The sequence below is a fragment of the Ylistrum balloti genome, unplaced genomic scaffold (genome assembly GCF_031769215.1).
Source record: "Ylistrum balloti isolate Yb309-2 unplaced genomic scaffold, AGI_CSIRO_Ybal_v1 Utg371286, whole genome shotgun sequence".
Lineage (NCBI taxonomy): Eukaryota > Metazoa > Mollusca > Bivalvia > Pectinida > Pectinidae > Ylistrum > Ylistrum balloti.
The window spans coordinates 176,313-187,909 of NW_026782690.1; the positions used below are offsets into that span (position 1 = coordinate 176,313).

General features: G+C 34.9%; 1 protein-coding gene across 1 annotated transcript in view; it reads right to left on the bottom strand.

Annotated features, from left to right (window-relative positions):
• LOC132561820 (amiloride-sensitive sodium channel subunit beta-2-like) overlaps positions 1-10,742 on the bottom strand; it is a 34,099-nt gene extending 23,357 nt beyond the window's left edge. The window contains exons 1-3 of the mRNA XM_060226520.1: positions 10,641-10,742; positions 8,425-8,853; positions 5,210-5,433 (exon numbers count right to left, since the gene is read on the bottom strand). Of these exons, the coding sequence (XP_060082503.1) occupies positions 5,210-5,433; positions 8,425-8,853; positions 10,641-10,742 (755 nt within the window). The remainder of the gene's footprint in view (positions 1-5,209; positions 5,434-8,424; positions 8,854-10,640) is intronic.
• Between the last annotated feature and the right edge of the window lie 855 nt (positions 10,743-11,597).

The window sequence follows — 11,597 nt, forward strand, 5'->3', positions numbered from 1 at the left end:
ATTTTACGTTTGAATATATTGATGACGCTCCCAATTAGTCATTTCTGTGCATAATGATGACAACTGTGACATAGTCTCTCAATTCTGACTATAGGGTTTTGAGCTATGCAAATTGATGAAAGCTAGGAGGGAAAATTTATTGTCGTTACAAGTATTAATTTGGAAAATATTTCTAAGATAGATGTGCTTGTGATGTTTTGTTATCGCCCTTCTCTTAATTTGATAACGTGAAATTTCTTCAATGGATAGCATTTACATGTCGAGTTTAAACAATGAAGCAGAAAACGCTTTTTCGTCCTAAAACATGTCATAATAAATGGAACCATCTTAAGGTGCTTTACCAAAATTGTGAATTTCATGGCCTCGGGGTCTCACATATCCCAATGGGGAGGGATTAAAGTTTACTACAGTTAATATAGGAAAACTAGATTTTTTAGCGTCATTTGTTTGATTTCCTTTGGAAATGTTTTAGACATGGTTAGAATTATCTGTGAAAGGTGACGACCTGATAGTATGCCCATTTGATCCTGACTGACCCCAGGGGCTGATGGGTGAGGCTGAAAGGGGTCATATTGACTTAATTTTTCTAAAATCTTCTTTCCAACACCCAGATATGGTATAATCAAATAATCTTCATAAATGGAAGCATCTTAAGGTGTTTTGAGTACTAAAATAATGTTGATTATTTCCCACTGGAAACAACTTTATAAGAATCATCAGTATATGAAGTATATGACGTATATGACACTGTCCATATTCAATGTCACTATTTCTGTTTCATGACACTTGATAACTATCCTTTGACCTTTATATTCAATATTCTCAAGTGACCGTCAAAGCAGCTAGGCCTCTTGTTTGACATGCATGTACCTTTACATTAATTCGTTTGATTTCACAGGGAAAAAACTGTAATGAAAGAATACGAAAATGTTGTTTCATGGATTTTTATTTTGCAGGTACTGGCTTTAGATTGTTATCGCTTGGACCAGCATAAACTGCATCATGATAGTGGATATTCAGGATTAATACCTATAGAAAACTAAGGATCAGGGTGGCTAGTGAAGCATCACAGAAATCCTGCCAGATAACCTCTCATTGAGTATTCGTTGATTTTATTGTAACGCAATATGTCTGATATTTGTTCTGGTGAATTACTTTGTGTTGGTCATTCCATAAATGGACAGATATCCAAATCCTTTTATGTAAGTGACTTTTTGATAGCCAGCACTCCATCTGATGACCTTGTGACCATCGCATGGATGATCATACTATATTTTCACCATATTGTGATTTATAGGCAGCTGCAGATACAAAACCTTTGACCTTGAGACAGCTGCAGATACAGAATAATATGACCTTAAGACAGCTGTAGATACAAAACATGGTGACCTTGAGACTGATGTTGATACAGAATATTGTAACTTTGAGACAGACACGTACAACTACTTAGAAAAATGCATTGAATTTATTGGTGATCTCAAAAACTGATCGTGGTGACCAATACGATCCAGGTGATGGTTCATTTGATAGAATTTCAGGCCTGGTATTAGACAATTCGTCAATTTCGGTGCAGCCTCATTATCAAATTGACACATCATGTCAAGATGATAAGATCAAAATCAAATTCAGAAATGTTTAATTCAAGATGGTTGGAGTATCACATGATCAGTGGCCACAGGAAAATGGATGTGCATTTAGGGTCAAAGCTATGGATATGGATGGAAGACCACAAAGGACAAATATGTAAGCAAAGTAATCAGTGATCTTTAATTAGAAAATCACAAAAATAGGTTGGTTGAGGCAAACAAAAGGGGGACCAACGTATTTCGTATTTTGGTACATAAACAAAACTCCAAACAGATAGTTCTCATTAAAGATGTTGTAATTTTAAAATGTTAACATACCTTAACACTCATTTATGTAAGTGCAAACATTATTTTTCAAGTACACTACAGAAGAAATACAGATATTTTTCACTAAAGAGTGAACCAAAATGTAGAGAAATCATAAATAGGATTTTTGCCATTTAGAAAAGGTGTTGTAAAAAAATACAACACATCATTCTAGCATTTGGTCAACTTTACTTTGTAGTTTTTTCAAAATTAATTGTTATATCAATGCTTCTAAAACTGCAATGAACTAGTGTTAACATAAAATCTGGTGTTTAAATGCATTATATTGTTATTCCAGTTGGTCTGTAATAAGTGATATATCATTTTGCATATGGTGTACTTACATCGATCTACTATATATCACATTTTCAGGGCTGTGAAAAAGATTTTTTCATTATTTGAATATCATCATGACCACTTGTCCAGAGGACATTGTTTGATTATCAGTAATTCAGAGTTTAGAGCAAACCAAGATCGCCCTAGAATGTCTGGATCATTGAGAGATGCAGAAACTCTTAGAAATAAGTTTCAGAAATTGGGGTTCTGTCCAATCAAGTCCTCAGATGCGTCAGGAGAAATGATACATCATAATCTGTCTCGGGAACAATTATTGCAAATACTGTCTGATGGTACATATGCTACGTGTATATCAAAATATCGAGTTGTCATCAATCAGTAATTTATCATCTCATTCGGGCATTTTCTTAAACTTTCGACAGCTTTGCTTTATTCATTGGTTGGATCAAGATATTAATCATTAGTTACATTATATCTATACATTTTGACTCGGCTGACTTTTCTAACACTGCACAAATATGGGAAGTGATTGGAAAGAGAGGTGTTTATATGTCACTATGACATCTGGTGATAGAATCAAGAAAAATAAAACAAAGAAATGTTAGATGGTAAGTACATTCAAGAAATGAAGAGAATTTGGCACTGATCGATCACACATATATTGTGACGACCTTGATATTGTGTGTACTTGTGTGTGTGGTGACGTCATAATATTGGTTGACGTTATACACTTAGTGCTTGTGAAGTATAAAAAGTTAATATATAAGATTCAAAACGATGCTAGACATAAGTCAGATGTTTCATCATAATTTATCTGCCTATGTTAATTTAGTACTGACATCTACTGTGAACATTTATGTATTGCCCAGTGGCCAGAGGTATTCTGTCAATATTGATCTACTACACATGTTCATGTATTAGTTCATTCCCTGATGATATAAGTCAATTACCTGAAGCCTATCTAAGCAATTTGTATGATGGTCTGTGTAATTTTACCTGGTTGTAAACAGCCGGATCTATTGCCATTTTTGTGTTCAAGACCTTGTGGACAACTCATGTATACTTCAATAATGTTTACCAGTAAGCTAATGTGTATTAGTCCTTCATCAGTTAATTAACATGGCTAGTATAAATACGACCACCTTTCTAGCCAATATGAATCGGTTCCTGATGGTCAGACAGGAGAGAGCCTAGTCTCAACTGACGGTACCCCGCTCGCTCGGGCTTTTGCCCGAGCAATAACATCTCAACTCTAGGCTCAACTTATGAAATTTAACAGGTTTTTCATTTTACTGGCGCCGAGACCTCGGACACCACTGTAATACAATTACCGGTCATTCATTATCAATTCTACGATTTCTACATTGAAGAACACATTTATAACAAGTTTTCATCATACTTGGAGAAATTTTGATTGTTATCAGTTTTGTGTAAATTCATCTTATGTCAAGTAGAAATAAAAACTTCGTCAAGCAAATTCAGGAAAGCCAGAATGTTGTCATAGCATTAATTACTGTTGTGTAGATTGATCATCTTGCGTATGTTACTGTAAAAAGCTTATGAATCGACAGTTTTACAGTGTAGGGCTAGCTGCAGCTGCTGACTATCATTACCATTATATTACTTTACTGCTGCAGAGTATTAACAAGCAGTATTATTATTTTCTATTTTAGCTACTAATCCGATGCTAAATGACCATTCTGACTATGACTGTTTTCTTTGTGTGATTTTGTCATATGGACTGGAAGGCACAGTGGTTTTTCCAGTAGAAACTGATGATGTATTTCTTGAGTTTACTTCATTCTATAATTTTGCTAAGAAAGCTAAACATTTCTTCATACAGGTGAGTATATTCATTTAAGTAAAACAAATAACTTTTTTCATAAAGACTAATTTAAGTGTAATAAGTTAGAAATTGATGTGTATTATCTGATTTGGATTGTGATGAATCTGGTAAAAAAACGTTTCCATGTATATACAGACTTGACACTTTTAACTTTTAATATTAGATAATGGTATCATCTATAAATATGTAATAAACAGAAAGGAACAAAAACCTGATAGTTGAGAAATGACTATAGTTAAATCCCTGTGAAATGAACCATGGCTCTGATTAGTTGATACATGTACTGTGAACAGAATTAATGATATTTCCAGTAAATTCAAAGAACTCCTATCCAATAGTGACTGCCTTCTTATATTTTATAACAACACTCTGGTTGTGTTAACTCCTATATCCTGCAAATCACATATATCAAATATTTTTATTTCAGGAAACTTACCTCTTCAGACATATTTTCAAATGCATGATTTCGCGAACAGCGGTCTAGATATGGATTTAAATTCACAAGTGATAGGCTATGAGGTATATGGACTCGGATATTGGATGGATTTCATCAAAAGTTGTTTTGGTACAAATAATAACGAAGAATTCAAAATCGCATTTGACTCTCCTTGTGTATTAATGGAATTTTATATATCATTAGAAATATACATGATTTACAGTTAACATAATCTATGACTGAAAAGTATACATTATATGCTACATATGAAGGCTTTTTGTCATATCAAACAGGGATGTACACCATATGAAAGTAATGAAACACAAGCAACAGTGCCATCCTCAGCAAGAGATGGTTCAGATGGATGTGTGATGACAACATCTCTCCCTTTAATGGTAGATTGTCTTGTTCAGTTTTGTGGTGTAGATGGTGCGTATATGTTAGATTTCCCCACTGTAAAAATTACATGGACTCATGGAAAAGTATGTATACATTTGTACAGTCACGGTATATTGGTAATTTATGCGCACCGAATGTTTTTTGTCACGGATAACGGATTTTAATATTTACCAGGGGATAAGGTAAAGTGCTCAAATATTCCTCATACTCTTTATACGGCTATATACATTCAATACAAAATATTTTGGAATTAAAGAAGTGTTGTTTCTATATCTTTCCAGATTATATATCGTCTCGTTCTTGTGGGCAACGTTATCATTATTATAGCTGTTTACATACCTCGGCAAGGAATCGTATTCTTGTTGTAGTTTCTGTTGGAGTATATAAAATTCATCAAGTTCTTCTTGTATTTCCTCTTCATTGATAAGATGATCATCATAAGTGTCGATAAGTGTATCACGGATCTTAAAGTACGCGGTGTCATACACAGTATCGCTGATATTATGCATGCTCTGAAGAAAGTCTTCCAATGTCTCTATTTCATAGGACTCTCCGGATGTATCCTGAAACAGAAAACTATTTCATCAGAAGAAAAATATTTTAATCAAAACCTATGTGTGCCTATACGACTGGTGTAATGATAGGGAAAACCTATCTGTCATGTTTACAAAAAGAGCTAGATTTGCTCGATAACGAAGGAAACTCCGCGTATAAAATCATGTATTTTTACCAAAGGAAAAATGGTGGCTAATAATACTTCAGTATTACAATCATTTAGGTTTCCTTTTAGGGATAATGACATGGACGTCCTCATTTACATTGGATCCTTAAACTTCATACGAAACCATAAAAACAGCTGGCTCGTCTAGCTGTTCAACCAAACCTTTGTCAAAACTACGTACTATCGGTCTTTGTACTATGAAATTTGGGTTACACTCTTATTGTGAAACTATAGAAGTGTAATCAATGGCATGTGAATTGTTTTTGCCAATCTTCAGCGCCCTCTTATAAAGTATTTCTTCATTGGGAACATTTGATTGTTCCACTGTGAACACCATAATACCTCAGTTGTTTCCGTTCCCTTGTTATGAGAGTTTTCTTTTCCACGAAAGGTCGCTGGTTGTACAAACATATGGTTGTGAACTATTCTGAATTACCTTGTTCTGTTCTGCACGATAGGAAAACTGGACGAAATTATCTATTGCACATTGTGCGATTCTATCGCCCAGCTGTGCGATTCTGCTGTGTATTGAATAGTTATGAAGTACTAGCAAGAGTACGAATAAGCGATTGTCAAATTGCAGGGGTACTCATAGAACACAAGCAAATACAAAGCTATAAATCTAAATCAAGAACGGTGGTGTAGATTTAGGTGTCTCGATAATCCCCTCGGCAAATGGATGCCGAAGGCCCTTTAAAGCGGACAAAAAACCATCCCAAGTTTATATAAATATATATACCGTAATTATGCCATATATCTATTATGTAGACATTCGTAGATCGACCAGGTACAGACTGAATGATTATATACATTCGTTGTTTAGAGTGTTTTGTTGGCAAATGCCGCACGTGACCAGTCCTTGCGTACAAACAATCCATATATATACATTATATATGTAAGCAATAAATGGACGTCACTTTTCGTCTCGGCAGTGAATCGTTGAAAATCTAATACCGAGAGAAAGGGAATTTTATCCCGAACGTTCATGCATATACCCATATAAGGTAGTTTTTGTTGCCAGAGGCACCGCATTAGTCACTCTCTGATGTGTGAAACTATACGCTGGAAAGACTAATTTCGCATGGGTTTAGTGGAATTTCAAAAACCTGTCGAAGTAAAAATTACCTTCATAATCACCGATCCCTATGTAATACATCAGTGATCGCTATTAAGTCATAAGCAAAACGAGTTTTCCGTTTTATTTTCAATACGTCATATCAGCCAACCATTTTTATCAATCCGAACAAAATGTGCTATTCTATCACAAGCTTGTATGGTGCGTATGTGCTGGACGCTGTGTGCAAGAAGTGTTTGTTGCGTTGTGCATTACTACAGTTGTAACAATTAGAATTAACTCTGTTGGCTGACTTTACATCACCATTAATGTTGCTTTTCAGTATTTAACTGTTGAAAATACACCACCTTTTATTCCATGTCTTAATTTCATCATGTCCTATGCCGTGCAGGCTTCATAGACACTGATATTGTTGATACGTATTGACGTTTTGGGTTCATATGTACTCAGCGTTAAGTCACGTGACAGGAATTTGGAGCCTCTAAATAGCATTTATGTGATACTTAATTTACATTGCTAGAAAGAGCATTGACTAAACCATTCAAAACGTTACTGTCCGTCTGAAAAAAATTCATGGTTTTATTTTCAAATGACCATTAAACCAATGGGGAAGGTTACGACATTATTTGCATAAGAAATGTGGTATTTTGATGATATATAGCTGAACTTATTTAGGTGGACACTAGAATTGAGATTGTTGGATTTATTCTGTCGACTAATAACACAAAAGGTTTTCTTTCCATAAAGGCTACAAGGTTGTACTTTTGTCACCATTGTCACATATGTTTACTTAACCTAGTCCAACGAACCAGTCATCTAAAACTATGTCGCAACGGCCTTCATTCGTTTGTCTAATTTTCTTCAAAATGCATTCAAAATATAAGCCTGATTGCACAATAGTTGAAAGGATTTTAGCAAATGGCTTTGTCTTATATGACAAATGGGTGGTACTTTTCAAACATTTTACAAAATCTGACCTAAAGTTTATTTGGTTGAAGAGTTACAAAACGTTAACATCACCTAATAAAGAGATATGATCAGCACAGGCTAGGACTTGATGTTTTTCCTTATCAACAAAATCACTAAAGACCAGTGTACTGACCCAATACTTCAATAAAATCTACAACCCGATCAGTGACTAAGTTTCGGATTTCCCAATATGCTATATTTTGTCCGTCAAACTTGGCAATGGGTATTGCCACCAACTTCGCCTGTCCCAACCGACCTTACGAAAGAAAGATCTTTTGCCGCTGACAATGACTTTAAAAAAATAGCCACAGTATAGACAACTAATGATTTGAACTGCATCATGCAGCAGATCTTTCCTTCTGCGACTCGTCCATGATGCTAAGTGCCGAATGTTTTGAAGTCCTGGAAGGTAATAGTGGAAAATATCGAAAAAAGATCAAAAGTAGATGGGGATGGGACCGGGTAGCACTAGTCCTGTAATTAAATAGATGTTGTAATTCTCCGTAGGTCGTCAAGTACATGTGCAAATTTTGAAATTATTTTTCTCTTCCGACACAGGAGTTTAAAACCAGTTTCAGTGATAAGCAGAAAGATCTGTTTTTTATACATGCTATGAGATTGTATATTGTATGGTTGTGAGGAAAAAACGCCTTTTTGTAGAGCAATAGTAAAGTATAGCTATCTTTTCTGTTTTACTTGTAGAATATTGGAATCATACAGATCTGAACATAAAGTTGGGTTATGGTTGGGACATCGAGTGTAACAAACTCTTTTGGAATATCTTATAGCTTTAAAAAAAATGCTTACGTCATCAGGCTGATTAATATCCATCAGTTTCTTCATGATCCTTGTTCCGGACTCTCGAATGGTGGACATTCGTATAGGATTTGTGTTGCATATAGTCACAGACGGAAGTAAAAGTGGGCGTGACTCCACTTTAATAGACGTCCTTATTGGGTACGAGTAGTAATGTGTTAAAATAACGTAAAGCTGGTACAGAAAATATGAGAAAAAGCCTACAACGAACAAAAACCACATCATGCGTCGGCGTGTAGTTCCACTGAACACGCGGCTAACACCATGGACAGAGGATGTTTCTCCCATAGATTTGATAATGGTACCAAGCGTTTCCTCATTGATGTTGACTCTCTCTTTTTTGTCATTGGAAGCCTCTTGTTTTATGCTTTGTATGGATTTCAGAGTATCTGACAAACTCCTCTACAAACAAAACAACGAATAACATTAGTATCTTTATTTACCATGGGCATTTTGCCTTATTAGTTTATCTGTAATTTTAAAGAATGTGGATCTCATCAGCAAACACAATCGCGAAACATCTATCCGTATGTAACTGTTCTACGTTGTAATGAGAGTAGCGAAATAATAGAGCTCCTCACATTTCCAGCTTGACATGATACATACTATTCGTGGGTAAATATGCATCCACCGTACTTGTGAGCGTAAGACCTCTACAATGCAGCTGCAAACGTTAATTTAACAGTGTGATACAGGGGAAGCAACTCTTACATATCGACGCTATTGTTAAACACTTCTTGCAATTATTTGTATAGACATTTAGTGTTATAAAATTCATTTACAGAACAGATACATGTCATTTAGCTCAATATCTCCATCACGCAAGGTCATCCACTTTTTATCAGGTGTCAAGCGCTATACAGTGTAGTTTGATCAGTAAGCGATGTTTAGTAATTCATAGAATATTACTTATATTTATAATCTGGCCCCACAATTTCAAACAACATCAACTGCATGCTTACCCGAAATATTTTACTTAAAAAAAAACGAAATAATTTATCATTGAGAGCACGATGTGTCAAATTGGTCCTGTCTGAATGCTGATACAAGTAATCGATCATACAGAAACAAAGAAAAGTCTTTAACCCGAACTATTTGCTCAAACTAATTCTGTAAAAACTTGAAGGGAAAATGAAAATCATTTTCTCAATTGCAGTCATAGAATCATTTGTACATCCGACGAGAATACCATCACCAAACACGTTTTAAAATGCTTCAATTTTAAAAATTTGTCCAAAATTTGATGCACAATAAAAACTGTTCACACTTAGTTGATTCACAAGATTTGCAGATAATTTCTTACGCTAAGAATCAACACAATGATTTGACTGAAAAACTAGTCTTGCAGAAATATCCGTAAGCTCTAACGCGTTGGACATAGTCAGTATTCCGAAATACCCGATGACTCAAAATTTGCAAAGCCAATACGATTTAAATTTCTACATGAACATTTTTCCATGGAGTTATTGGCAATGTGATGTTACTTGTGCATACTTATATAACTGCCTCCACAATCTACAAAGATTTTATGCGATGATGTTCTATTCCCTATAATAATTTTTTCGTAACATCCCGCACATTTTTGTAACACATTAGGTGGATATTTATTCCAACTGTGTAAAAACATACATGTTATACATGCACCACATGTGATAAAAGTTAAATAAAACTTCAGAAAAAGATTGATCTTCTTATTGTGGTGGAAACAGTTAACAGAATCTCGCAGTTGTAGTACCACAACCATTCATTTTGTAGTTTCTATATATTACAATTTCCGCGGGGAAATAATATGGATTGACAGGCGCACGCACAACATGCACTCACCTCTTATATATTGGGGGGCATTCTAGGAAGGAATCAGAAGATGATAAGTAAAAAGTTTCCAGAGTAAAGAAATTATATGATTATATTAGATACTGTATTAAAACGTTGTTTTCAATGGTCCACATTTTCGTGGGCGTATATTTCTTACAAGTCAGGAAACGGGTTGCAGTTCTCTTTCTTTATTGTATTTTTACGTTGCATGTAATTTTTTTCGCTAATTTATCCATTCTCCAAAACAGTTGACAATAGGATTGTTCGAAAATGACATGTTTACGAACCAACATTTATCAAATATAACATACCTGTACTCGCTACAAACCAAACCAAACCATATCTTTTCAAACACTGACGGACAAGTTACCTACCTTCCTGGTTGAACGTGGAGTTACTTTTATGGTGTGTATCTTCTTGGTATCCAATGGTTGGAGTTTAGTGAACATATCTGTAACAACTGTCTTCTCTCTCATCTTTCTTTACTACACTAGTCACTCCAACGTTGATTAAAGGTGTTCTGGTCAATCTGATATTGATAATTCCTTTATTCTGGTAACCTGCGCATCATATATAGCCCACTATACGTGAATATTAATTATTAAATAGTAGTAAATTGGTATTATCGGGTCATTATCGAATGTAACGCGTAAGTATCGTTAAGCCTTAAGGTCTCTCCGACAGAAATGCTAGTTCGTGATTATTCTCACGTCACGTCAACAAATAAACTTTGAAACTGTGAAACTGTAAAATTTCATAAATTTCTCATTTGTCGCGTAAGCTTTTACATTTATACGCGAGTAAAAAAAGGTAACATGATATTATTGATATGGGAGCATAATTACATTGTATGTTAGGCATTTAATGTAATGTCATTTTGGTCATTTTCACTACTACTAAGGGAGACGAACTAACAAAAAATATATATACGACGTGGACGTCTGTTCGTCGGAGTAACGATATTGTGAATAGCATGTCTGCATTACACCAAATATATACCGACCGATACATGTAAAATAAGATGTAACACTCACAAACTTGTGAAAGCTGTGGCGTACGTTACAGATGAATTAATTATAATTCTAAATGTACCCAGGATTGTGAAAATACCGGATCCATATCTATACAGTCATGACTTGAAATCCGCCGAGGGAGACCTGATGTAACTGGAGGATGAAAACCAAATAGTTGATTCCCCAATGATTACGTTTGTTGAAAGCATTCAGGAACTATGCCCTGGCCTGGTCATTTATTATTAAGTATTGGCCATTATTTGGTAATTATCATGAATGTCATAAACAACGGTGACTGCATTAATAAAGGGATGGAGC